Genomic DNA, 13824 nt, shown 5'->3' with positions numbered 1-13824 from the left:
CCATGTTCGACTTCATATCACATTTTCACATGGTTAGACTCGTACTTGAGCAAACGATTGGACGAGATAGAAGACCCCGGATCTAGTTTCATCCATCTGAGTTACGATTTCAGGAGAGTACTAAATCATCTGTACGATGGCTTTACACAGATGGTCATCCTATCATGGATCTATATCTGTAGACGACTATCTGATTTATGTACATGTAATGAAAAGTTTATATGCTGAGCATGGGTATGCCTTCCCTCAGCAATTCATGAAAAATTCAAAGATATCATGATATTATGTATTGTAATTGATGCAGGTCACCATCCGCTTCAGATCCTCCTCATCACATCATAAAGCATATCACTCAACATTATCATTTTCGACTTCATGCTTTAGGGGGCAGCTGTTACAGGTCTATTTGGGCACATCACTCCCGACGATCAGATCAGTACAAATAGGGCTCATCAAACCCTAATTCAGTTTCTACATGCCCTAGACAAGTCATCATATTGAATGTTTTCATCCATGAAAGTTTCCTAGCTTGAAACCCTGTTGAAATGCCTCTTTGGGACACCAGCGCAGCCTTGGTCAGGGGCAACTGCTCTGCATAGCAGGTAGGCCCATTTAGACCTGTGCTGCAGTGCACTTAGGCCCATTTTAACTTGGACTGGGTGAGAATGAGCGAAATTGACATAGGATTCTGGGAATATTCCTTGATTTTAGAGCATGCTAGAAGGATGCCCAACTCTTATCCCATCTTATGAGCTCGACTTTGGATAGGTTATGGATCAATTAACCCTTTATCCTCTCATCCCTTTCTCCATGGAAACTAACTATCCAATTATGGAAAACCATTCAATGCCCAATTTATGACAAAACCACTTGCATTTCCCTATAGATTGACCACTCATCATAATGATCAAGGGGATGGAACTTGGATATTTTAGAGAAATACTGTTGGTTTGAGACTTGAAATCATTGTCAAGTAATGTTATGCTACTGGATTGATGTGCTATTGGTGTGATGAGGGTTTGGACTAAGCTGGATGAGTGACATGGGATCGAACCACATTGGGTGTAACTTCTCCTTCTATCAATCAATAAAGTTGTTTGTTCCTTTTCCCATACTTTTGTCCATATCTATGATGAATGTATGTTCAAATGTTGTTGATTCCATTTGTTTATAGTAGATAGATCATATGCTTTGATTGTTGTCGTCTTCTGTTTATGTTGGCAGGTACCAATTGAGCGAATTCAGTTTGAGCAGGAGCGACGGGAGCAATTCAAAGGAGATCAAAGGAAGCAAAGGATCACAAGTAGGTTCCTTTATCTTATTTGTCTATTGTAGGAAAATGTTAAACATCTTTACTTTTGTTGTTCTAAGTGTAACTACTAACTTAGGGAAGATGTACTTATCCGTAGGTATAAATTCCATATAACAAGAATACACACATATAGTGTTATTAAAGGCAAGTGCAAATATTACTTTAAAAGTTATTCACTAGTGTGGCCTTTTTGCTCCATACCATTGGAAACTTAATGTTATGTGAATTTCATAGCTTTATGCTGGAAGGGTGAGTGAGGACATGATTTATTTTCTCTCAAGAATAGATAAGCGTTCCAAATTTGACTTGTTCTTCTGCTCCAATACTATTGTTTTCATTATTGTGGCACATATATTTTTCAACCTCAATTTCTAATATTTTTGTATATACATTTGAGAGGTAAAAAAAACCACAATGGGCATGCCCTTTGCACCTTTTCGTGCAAATGCTAGTTGTACAAATGGTTGTACAATTTTTGGATTTGTGCGATGGATTATCGTTCCCTTTCAAAGTGAGCAACCCTACTTTATGGGGAAAATGATTTGGATTATTAGTGGAAAATAACAAACATTGAGTGTGTCAACTTTTCTTGGTGTCCACATTTTGGGATGTCATTGTCTAGTAACAATTTTGCCCGTTATTTTTGGTTGGAATTATTATTATTTATTTATTTATTTTCCAAAAAATCCGAAAGTGAGAGTGTTTAAATTGTTTTTTCTTATGGTTGAAATAAATTTAGCACCATCAAAAACTTCCCCGAGTAAGAATGTTTAAATTGTTTTTTCTTATAATAAAAATGAATTCAACACCGTCCAAAATCCCTTTAAAACACCCAAAATACTAAAACTTAACCGTTCTAACCAAAATTTTATCAAAATCATCTAGAATTTCGTAACCAGAACGTCACCCCCTTCAACAATGGGTTTTGGGAATTTAATAATGTGTTAACGTGGATGGTTGGTAGACGTTGATAACGTTGGCAGACCCCCTCTTGAATTTAATAAGGCCGCGTGTTGGGGGTGATCACATACAGCCATTGAAGGGGTCAGACACTGATGTAGCATTCCTAACAGGAGATCCTCATTCCGAAGCATCCAAATTTCCCAATTCCGAGAATCATTGGTATTATATATATATATTGCTCATGTGTATGCCTATTCCTCATATAGGGCAACTCATATGGCCTGTAGGGTTGGGGTGAGCGTTCCCTGAAGTTGGGGCACTCGAGATTACAAACAGGCGTTGTCTACGGGGGCAGTAAGGCAGTAAATTTGGTTGGACATTTTTTTTCAAAAAGCCTAGTAATAGGAGTGTTTGAATGTGTTTACAAAGGTGGTTTGGAATTTTTTTCTTAGAGGTTGTTTGGATTTTTTTTTTTCTAAATCTAATTATAAGAGTGTTTGAATCTGTAAATTGTTTATAGAATTGTCTACTTTAAATCTAGTTCAATCTATTGTGTTTTTATGGTGGAAAAGAATTCAATACTATAAAAACACTTAGAATTGTCTACTCTAAATTTAGTTCGATTTATTATGTTTTTATGGTGGAAATAAATTCAACACTATAAAACATTCAGACATCTAAAATTTTAAAATTTTAAAATTTAATAACTTTTTCTAAAATTTGATAAAATATAGAATTTCGAAAACTTTCAAGCAAATTTGAAGGTGGATTAGAATACGGCTCAAAAACATACCACCTGCAAACTGGAGTATATGCAGTTAATTTTTCATTGCACAATCGTCTGTAAATGAGTAGGACTGCCAGTCATTCCTTCTGAGATCAGTGTAACCAAGGGTGTAAGTCTCCATCGAAGGAGGAGACTCGCTCATCAAGCACGTATGGATAGAGGGAAATCAAGGCTCCTCTTTAATACTTGCAGCAGTTACAACAATCAAATTGCCAATTGCTCCATCTGAAATTAGTCTAAGTTGACCCTTTGCCAGTAACGAACAATTCCAATGTTGAGTAAGATGGGATGGGTCCAGCATATGTGACAGCACGTCACAAATGCTGTCAGTAAGATTATTTTCACAATTATTTTTATTCTCAATTTCTTTCGAGAGATTTGAAATAGTGATTTGATAAGAATTGGATGGGTCCCGTAAATGTGGATTCTGTCATCAAGTATTTCCCATTTTTAACTTTTCCCACTAGCATCTTTGAACCAGTGATTTGATGAGAACTGATGGGTTCAGCATATCTGGACTTGGTTATCGGAATTATTTTCACGAATGTTTCTCACCCTTAACTTCTTCGAACAAATATCCTCCAAGGAAACTAAATCACGCAATCTAATTAATTTATACCTCATAGATTACTATGATCATAAAATTATCAAGGCAATAGAGTTGAAAATGATCCAGCCATAATTTTAAAATAGAATTCTTTATTTAATTAAGTGTGAATATAATTAGTCCCAAGGGTTAATTAGTTGGTCAAAATCAGTGCCTAGCCATCGGGAGGTCATAGGGTTCATTTTCCCCGAAGCCCTTGGGTCAGTTCTAGCTAATGGACGGCGGGGCTAGATTCCTTTCGATCAGCCTGACCAAAATGTCCGTGAACCAGACAAAAAAAAGTGTTAATATAATTGGTTAATAACCAAAATTAATAACAAAAATTTGTCAAATTCTGTTTGTACAATTACTTGAAGATGGTCTCGTCAACAACAGGTGACCCAGAATCAAATTTTACGAAGATGATTAGGAATTGGGAATATAAAAAGAAAGAGTTTCTCAACACTATTTAAAATGGGTCAACCCAGCCATAAAATACTTCTGGGACAATCCGTCTATATTTAGTCAAAAACCAGATGTCCCACTTTGCAGTTATTTTATCCGACAAAATATATATCTTGGGATGGTGCCTATATATTTATTCATAGCCTGGTTACCCCACTTTGCAGTAATATATGTCTTTTTGTGGGAATTGTGAATCTTTATGTTTTACGTGATGTCATGCCTTGATCCGTCCAAATATTTATGGACCTTTAGCATTTAAAATGCAATCGTAATCTGAGGAGAAAAAGACAGCAGCCAGACATGGACATATCGTTCAATAGAACAGAGGATTCGGTACTATGATCCTGTAACTGCGGTTTATGGAGGGCATAAAGGGTCAACTGTACTATTTCAATGCTGGAAAACCCAGCTTCGGTGTTTGATTATTGGAGTGCTAGTTATTTGTGTGACTTGTAAGCTTCTAATTTTTGGTATGGCTGGTTCCTGGTTCACTCTTTCTTCAGTATTTGTTGTTTTACTCTCAGCATTGGTTCTTGCCATCATTACATTGGAGAATACCAAATACAAGGGTGAAGTTGTGGAGTACAGCAGTAAAGGATGGATGAGGGAGAGTGTTGTTTGGGATGAGGAAAACCAGAGGTTTCTGGTATCCAATATGGAAGGTGGGGTTGGAGAAATTAGATTGCAGGATGGGGGTGGGCTCAGAGAGGAAACAGTGGTGAAGGATTTGGAGTTTTTGGGCAATTGTACCCTGGGATTACAGATTGATCCAATTAGAAACAGGCTCTTGGCAGTGATTGCAGACTCATACGGACTTGGATACAGCGCATTGGCTTCTTATGATTTGAAAACATGGAAGAGGTTGTATTTTACAAAGCTCTGCGGCCCAGGTAAGTTGTTTAAACTTCTTCTTTGTTATATGGCCGATCTTATTATTAGCCGTTAGCGTTCTCAAAACACAGACATACATATGTCCAAGTGAGTTTTATTTAATAGTTTAGGGGTTACTTCTAAATTTGTCTTTTTTAATATCAGTGTACATTTTTCATTGGGTTCTTGCGACCAATATCGTTAAAATTCGCATTAGCATATACCTGTCTGAGCTCAGGGCTGAGACATACCTGGAGGTTTTGAATCTTGCTTTAGGTTAGTTATATATATATATAAACTTGAAAATAGAATTTATATTGTTTTCGTTAGCCTTCGACCAGATATAACAGATTTCTGAAATTACATTAAAAAGGTTTAGAGAGACTACCAAACTAGGATTCTAAGTCAACGTACAAGTGGCCTGTTTAACATGCAGGTTCTTAGAATATATATCACTGGTCACAAATATAGACACTTTCTTCCTCTTCTTGTCCCCTCCCCATTAGATTGAGGGGAGTTTGGGCCTTCAATTTCCATTGAATTTTTGAATTGGTGAACTGTCTCATTTTCCTTTGGCCTAGCTTGGAGTGAATTCTTTGCTGGGGTATCGGATGCCACAGAGAGATTCCATGTGCTCAGTGAGAGAGACTTCATAGCCCATTAAATGCAATTTCAAGAGAGTTGTGGAGCAGCAATATACTCATTATATTAGCATTTTGGGTGGTGCATGCATATTCCAATTTCCCTGGGTTATGCTTGGAATCAAGAGTTGATTTAAATAATTGGGTATTTGGCCAATGTTGGTGGGATATTAAAAATATTTTTAATTTAGTTAAATAACAATCTCCCAAAATTCTTTTGTTGAACCCTTTTCCAATACATCTTTCTAATAAAAATAACCCCTTATTTTGAATAGATATCGTTATTTTTATGAAATATCCCTTTTTATACCCCTCAATGCCTATTGACCCACTTAGCCTCCCCCACCGCCTTCCCCCTCACAAAAGAAGAAGAAAAAGAAGAAGAAGAATAAAACCTACAATATATTGACTCTATTTTTTCACAATTGAAAAACTCCCTTTATGAAGGAATGTGGTAAGATAGTATTGGTCAAGAAATTTGTTTCGAGAGACAATGCATGCAATGTACGCAACAAAATAATTTACCAACACCTCTATTTCTATTCCATTCACATGAAATTTAAAATCCTTTGACCAATACACAAGAAATGTGAAAGGAAAAACCAAGAATTTTGTTTTGTGCGTAACCAAATTATGAGGGAAAACCTTCCCAATTATCACACACTTCCTACAAAAAAATCCCCCAAATCAGATAACTCTAGATCTCTCAAACACTGCTTCCTTCTTGATTTGTATCCTTTGTTTGCAGGAACCTTAGCAAGGAAGAGAGCATGGCCCATAAATGAAAAATGATGGAGAACTAGAGAGGCCAACCTCTCATGAACATAAAAATTTGTAAGAAATCTAAACCAAAGAACACCAAAAAAACCATTGAAACTGCATACTCTTAGTTTCAACACAAGAGAACATCCTAACATACTCCTCCCCATGAATCTCAACAGTGTCATAATCCCACATTGATTGTATTAGAGCATCCAATGGTATTCGATAACCACAAGCTTGGTATTTCTTTGCATAAGGGCTAGATTAATATAAATCATGCTTGGTAACAATGGATGTTTCATGTTGAAAATCCCATTTTTTAAATAAGGTCTTGAGAAACTTATGTCGAAATTGATGTTCATTAAAACCCACTTATTCATGAATTTAGGGGATTGACTTGTAGTCATAAACCCCATTATTAAATAAGGTTTCAAGGCTAAGCTTAGAAGCTAATTTTAAGTTCCTACTTGATTATGGAAATGATTATTTTTAAAGTAGATCCTTTAGGGTTGAATTGACCGGATTGCTTTGATGACAAACATTGAATCTCCAAGGCCTGATAAGGTTCTTGCATTTGCCTCTTTAGCTATAAAGAGGCCACACCACAAGGCATTTTCCTTAAATAGGTTATTTGAAACATTTCCTAAACCCGAGGCATAAAAAGTTATTGAATTTCCTCTAGGATCATGAAGATTCCTTGTCGCACCCGTTTCCCCTAGGTTGTTCCTAGAAGTCCCATCGTAAAATAGGGAAAATGATTGTTGCTATGTTCTCCAAATATGATTTTTTTTCTCCTTTCTACTTGCCATTGAAGACATTATTTTCTCTGCGAATTAGTTGGGAGCTTCAAAATAGAAATTGAACAATTTCATCCAAAATCTTTTCAAAGCTATCTAATGCTTGATCCTTCCTTTTGATTCTAGTTTGAAGGTGTTTCGACATGAGGATTTTAGCCTTGTTTGCTATTAATATTAGCTTATCCCACTTACCATTGAAGATCACTTTGTCCTAGCCAACCATATCTAAATCCACCAAAGAAATTTTGGAAGAGTCATTGCACCCTCTTAAAGATGTTTTTATTTTTGAAAGTCCCTTGATAGTTTTTACTCTAGAGCATGAACATCTCCTCTCATGTATCTAGCCATCGAACTTGATGACTTATCCCTATGTAGGCACACAACTAGACTTCTTTAGAGTAGCTACACTTGAAAAATAATTATTCAATTGATTCTTCCATCTCTACACACATTTCACACCAAGAAGGACCAATAATCCCTCTTTCTTTAGACGTCCTACCATACGAATCTTCTCGTGGACCAAGATCCAACAATAGTATTAATTTTAGGCAATCAATCACTATTCTATATATAATTCCAAAGGGATGAATACTGAGGTAGTTGGAGAGATTCCAATTGTGAAATATACTCTTCTTTGACTGTGTAGGAGGATTCACCCCAACCCCTATTATATTTTATCCTCTATTCCAAGGAGCATATCTATAAGCGCTTGAGAAAGAATAGAGACCAATGGTGGCTTTGGAGGAGATTCAAAGTTCCACCTTACAAAGTTTCTGAAATTTTCATCCCATACTGAAATATTAACATAATTTGGATATTGTTTCTATCCATATAGTCTTTGAGGGGAGCTAATTTGTTCTTGCTAACGAGTGATTCCTTTGCTTCCTTTCAAAGAATAATATCATTCTACATCTTCACTTCTTTCCCATTACCTATAATGCAAGTAATTTTGCTCTTATTACTAGGATTGCTACTTTAAGAATCTTCAAGATGTGTGAAACTTTTTGAACCTTTACTCAATTCTCTATGCATGTGAATCTCTTTCCCTTAAAATATTTCTTTCACAATATATTTTTCCACCATTCCAATCTTCTTGAGATCATTTTCCAGAGTAATTTGGTTCTCATTTCCTAATTCATCATAGTTAGATATTTATTTCAAAGCCACCCCTATCCTTCAAAATTATGATACTCTTTTGATTAACTAGATGGTTTTTTGTTATTAGATTGACCCCCTTTCCAAAGAAAATCCTTACGTTGAGGTCGATCTGGTTCATTATGCCAATAGGTGCAAATATGGTTGAGCATTGATGGATAGGTAGAGAAGATTAGAAAACTTTGATTAACACTACTCTCACTACTAGATTAAGCCATTGTGATCCCCGTTGTCCAATTTTTGTCTTACTTTTGTCCATTATACTTAGACCATTATTGAGAAGAGGGACTTCTAGGAGTGATAGAGATTCCAAGATACTTGAAAGAGGACCAACTTTTAGTTAAAGAAAATTGAACAATTTTGGAAATAGAATGTAATATGTAGGAGTTAGTGTTCTAGCCAAATATTTGGTATTTTTAGTGATTGACTGCTCCTTTAGAGGCATCAAGAAAGGAATTTAACATTTAATTGAACCTAGAAGCTATGATAATAGAAGCTCTACGAAAGAAGAGCGTATCATCTATAAATTGTGAGTAATAAATACAGTTTTTACCTTGAACAATATTGATCCATGGAAGATTCCCAATAACCCTCTTTTCTTCACGCTTTCTGCTAAGAGAATCTTCCATAATGATAAATAGGGGAGGGGACAAAGGACATCATTTCCTCAATCCTATGTTGTCTTGAAATAGTGTTGTGGATTTTCCATTATCAAGAGGATCTATCCATGGAATTATGATGCAAGAAAATATCCAAACCTTTCCATAACCTTGAATAGATAGGAGTTCCTCACATGGTCAAAGGGATTTTCCATGTCTATTTTGCTTTTGAAAACATGGTATTCCACACAGGATGAACACCTTAAATATCCACTCACGGAACCATATAAAATATCATAACACTAGTCTTTTTACATAGATGAAACTCTCTAAGAGGGAAACAATGCATGACCCAACAAATGTTGCCACTTGAGGAAATTTTTTAATGTAAAAGAAAAAAAATGTACATAAGAGAGTTTCTCATAATCAATGATTGGCAAATAAGCTCCATGGTTTTTAACTAGATATCATGTACTAACTGGGTGTTAAGCCAAAGATCAATAACCATGAGTATTAGGGAGAACATGAGCTGTTAGATCACTTTATGCCTATAACATATTGTGACCATTGGATTACATAATTACAAATGCATACTAAAGAAGCACACCTTTTTACCTAAAGATACATTAGACCAAGTTGATCTTCACTACTAATTTTCTAAATATCCTAACACCTACCCTTAAGAACAACTTGGGATATGATTGCAGGATTTACAAAGGTGACACAATAGGAGAAGGAAAGAAGCATTAGAGCCTATACCCGCTTAACGATAACTTTTTAAAATCCTAACATAAATTGACGTATAAAACTTTGTTTTTGTAAGAGATTTTGTGAAAATGTTTGCAACTTGATCATATGTTGGGAAAAAAAGAACTTCAAGAACATGATCATAAATGATCTTTTTGATGAATTCCATCCAAAGCTCAATGTGTTTTTTATGCTAAAGTTGAACTATATTTTTGGAAATCTTGATGGAAATTTTATTAGCACACCTAAGGGTGGTTGGATGTTCCTATTGGAATCCAAACTCAAAAAGGATCTACTGAGGCCACAAGGCTTCTTGACTTGCATTGACCATTGTTTGGTACTCTTCTTCTACTAAAGAAAGAGCAATATCTTGTTGGTTCTTACAAGCCCAAGTGAAAGGTCCAAAACCAAGATTGAAAACATAAGTTGCACTAGACTTCCAAATATCCATGTTTCTAACCCAATTGGAATTAGTGAAACCAACCAATAAAGGAGCCCCCATGAATTATAACATATTCCAAACTGAATTGTACCTCAGATATACTAAAGTATCCTTTTTGCTAATTTCCAATCACTTGCAAGAGGTGCTTGAATATATCAAGCAACATGATCTATGACAAAGGAAATATCAGGACATGTATGAGTCAAATATAAGAGGCTATCAACTAATTGATGGTACAAAGACACATTAACTTTGGGTGTAGTGCAGGTGGCGACAAGTTTGACTCCCCACTAGAAGGGAGAAGGAGTCGATTTACAATATTCCATGTGGAAACAAAAAAGAAGATCACATACATACTTAGATTGGGAAATATAAATTCATTCCATGGTTTGAAATACTTGGAGGCCAAGGAAATAATGCAAAAATCCTAAGTTTGTCATTTCAAATTTCTTTTTAAGGTTGGATTTCACACGGGATAAAAAGTTTAGGGTCACTACTATTGAGGATAAGGTCATTAACATACAAAACAAATATTATGAGATGGACTCCTACTTTCTTGGTGCATACGTTGTTGTCAAGATGACATATAGAAAAGGCAGTGTTAAGAAGAAACCTATCCATTTTAGCATACCAAGCTGAAGGAGCTTGCTTAAAACCATAGAGAGGTTTCTTAAGGCATAAAACAAGGATTATTTTGAACACAACTAGAAGGCTGTTCCATGTATACTTTTTTCTTTTGGATCCCCATGGAAGAAGGTTGCTTTAACATCCATTTGATGGACCTTCCATCTATGTGAGGTGGCAAGTGTAGAACAAGGAAAATGGAATTCAATTTTGTTATGAGGGAAAAAGTTTCAATGTATTCAATGCATTCAACTTGAGATAATCCTATGGCAACTAATTGGGCCTTTTGTCTTTCAACACTTCCATTCAATGCATACTTACTTCTATACACCCATGTAGCTTGACAAAATTTCTTCCTTTCGAAAGAAGTACAAACTCTGAAGTATCATTTTCGGTTAAAGAAAAATGTTCTTTATTCATTTCTACATCCCAATCTACATGGTAAAAAACTTTTGCAAATGTATCTTGATAACGATCCTTTGAAATTTGAGCCAAAAGAGAGGAGGCTTGTTTGAATTGTGAACATGTACAACGTTGATTCGTAGGATCATCGATAAGATCACCAACCACTTCTTCTATTGAACAAACCTATTTGGGAAGTTGTGGTGTTGATGTAGGTTTATGTTCAATGGACTATGTTATCAGTTAGATTCTCCCTAGTGAAAAAAGTCCATCCTCACCAAGGGCAAAACCTAAGGGGGGTTTCCCTATTTCTAATCTTAAGCTTATTGTTTAGTATATGTGAGAATATGACTTAGATTAGATGTTGACTTGTTAGAAAAATATGATGTAATATTGATTATTTGAACAATTATTAGTGCCAATCAGTTAAGTATTTAGAGCATATCAACCATATAACTTAATCAATGCACTTGAAAAAAATAAAGTATGCATTCATGAACCTTTGATTCAATCCCACAAATAAAATGCAAATGTTGATCAAATGACAAATTTAAGTTAAGGATTTCCGAGCAATAAATGTTTTGTAGAACAGGTATGCCTAGTGCTATAGCCCTCATGTATACCAATGTGGGGCTAGTATGATATGATAATCTTACTAAATGTTTTTTTTGGTGCACCATAACATCTAGGTGGGAAAATGACTAGTTTTAGAAGACCTAGGAGGACTTATGATATACTCAAGGTACGTGGAGGTGGTGTTTGTGTTCAAATTTGTCTAATGCAATACTACTCGAATGGGTACCAATAGAGGTAACCTGGACCTCCAACAAGGTGAGCCTTAAGCTCAATGAGTAGCCTTATAAAGTCTTAGGGTTTTCCTGTGGGTATGTTTCCCAACCAATAGTTTTACTTGCCTAATAACATATCCTATTGTTATTTATAGACACAAGAACAAATCTGTAACCTAAATATCTAAGTGGATTTCTTGCTCAGAAAGGTTTTAATGTCTAAAAGACGTGATTGCATAAATTTGCTACTTGTTCAATAGAAAATTTTATGTTTGATGCAAGGTGAATGAAAAACACAACACCAACAATCAATGGCTTAATTTAATTACAAGGTTCCATATGTATATCATCATAAATCAAACCATTCCAATTACCATATGACATTATATACCAAGTTTGTTGACCATGTTAAGAATTATTAAACCATGTGGCAAATGCTATAATGAGAGTATCATATCATTGCATCATAATATTGCCAATGAAAGATCATGTGAGATTGTACACCAATTTTGTTAACCATTCATGCATATACTAATGATGATTTTTTAAGAAATGCCATTTAGATAAGAAGGAAAAGGAAGTATAGTTTTTGTATTTTCTGATTTGAATGTGTGCTTGCTCAAAGAATGCTTGCATATAAAACATTATTCCATACATATAGATCATTCAAGTATTTGTCAATAGTGAATAATGATCTACCAAGAAATATCATTCATCATGATTTATTACAAAAATGTAGTGTATTCCTATTATTGTTGTTTATGAATGAAAATGGATAAAAAATTGATTTTTGAATGAAATGCAAATCCTAAATATGCCACTAATAGCATTTTAAGTGTACCTACATCATGGACATATGTTCCAACAAAGTTGATAAAATATTACTATTCAAAAAAACTAATGATTTTATTTAAAAAAGATAATCATTGCATAAAAAATTGTTTTACTCCATCTTGAATGTAATTCACAAACATATGTGGATCAACCTTATAATGGGGAATGTGTATACTAGAATTTGTAAGGAACTCTTATCCTAGCACATTTAAAAACGATACCATTAACCTATAGCTCGAGATAGGGTTTGTAGAGTAAAGGAAATGAATCATAGGCTTGTTGCAAACTAGAAAAAATCAAATTTGCTGAGACCCTCACATATATTTGTCCACTCAAATCGTGTGAAGATAAGAACTACGTGAAAAGCATGATGAGGGTTCAATGGGTTCAATCAGAGAAGAAGTCATGGGAGGGAGGGTGAAATATTTGGAAGGCATTGGTGTCAACATTCAACATAATCAAAAGAGGTATTGTTTGGAAGGTAGGATATGGAAGAAAAATTGACTTAAGCAAGGACCTGTCGAGAGGAGGTGATGGCATGAAAAGAATTTCCTTGAATCTAGAAGTGGCATTAAAGTATAAATGTGTTTCTTTTCTTTCTGAAGCGGTTAAACCTGAAGCCAATGAGATTTCTTTGATCCCTTAGAAATCAACAAACAATCTAGGTCTCTTACAAAATCTAGCTTGGGAATGGTCACAATTTGTTTTATCTCACACAAAATGGAATTATATTGAGTAGAGGTCCAAACAAACTCATGTGGAAAATGAATAAAGAGTGCAAGATGGTGACAACAAAACTAGCTTATGAAATGATGGTGACACAAGAAGTAGAGTTAGAACCTTTTTAGTGGTATAAATTTGTTTGGAAGTGACACTATCTTTTAAAGATCCACCTCTTTCTTTGCCTAGCACTAAATAACATGATCCTCATGCAAGATAATATTTAGAGACGTGGTTGGGAAGGGCCTGCAAGATGCCACTCTAGTGTGATAATCAAGAGTTATTGGCACACTTGTTCGTGGATTGTGATTTTTCACAGGCGTTGTGGATAATTATATTATTTGAGGAGGCCTACGTAGGGTTGTGGTCAGGTAGATCGTTATGGTAATG

General features: G+C 35.1%; 1 protein-coding gene across 1 annotated transcript in view; it reads left to right on the top strand.

Annotated features, from left to right (window-relative positions):
* The first annotated feature begins 4372 nt into the window (after positions 1 to 4372).
* LOC149249802 (uncharacterized) overlaps positions 4373 to 13824 on the top strand; it is a 78646-nt gene continuing 69194 nt past the window's right edge. The window contains exon 1 of the mRNA XM_089456322.1: positions 4373 to 4943. Coding sequence (XP_089312448.1) covers positions 4526 to 4943 — 418 coding nt within the window. The 5' untranslated portion in view covers positions 4373 to 4525. The remainder of the gene's footprint in view (positions 4944 to 13824) is intronic.

The sequence above is a fragment of the Pinus tabuliformis genome, chromosome 7 (genome assembly GCF_031772625.1).
Source record: "Pinus tabuliformis cultivar Carrire ecotype Pingquan chromosome 7, CPIR1, whole genome shotgun sequence".
Lineage (NCBI taxonomy): Eukaryota > Viridiplantae > Streptophyta > Pinopsida > Pinales > Pinaceae > Pinus > Pinus tabuliformis.
The sequence above is the reverse complement of the archived record's forward strand: the minus strand, read 5'-3'. Positions and strand labels throughout refer to the sequence as shown.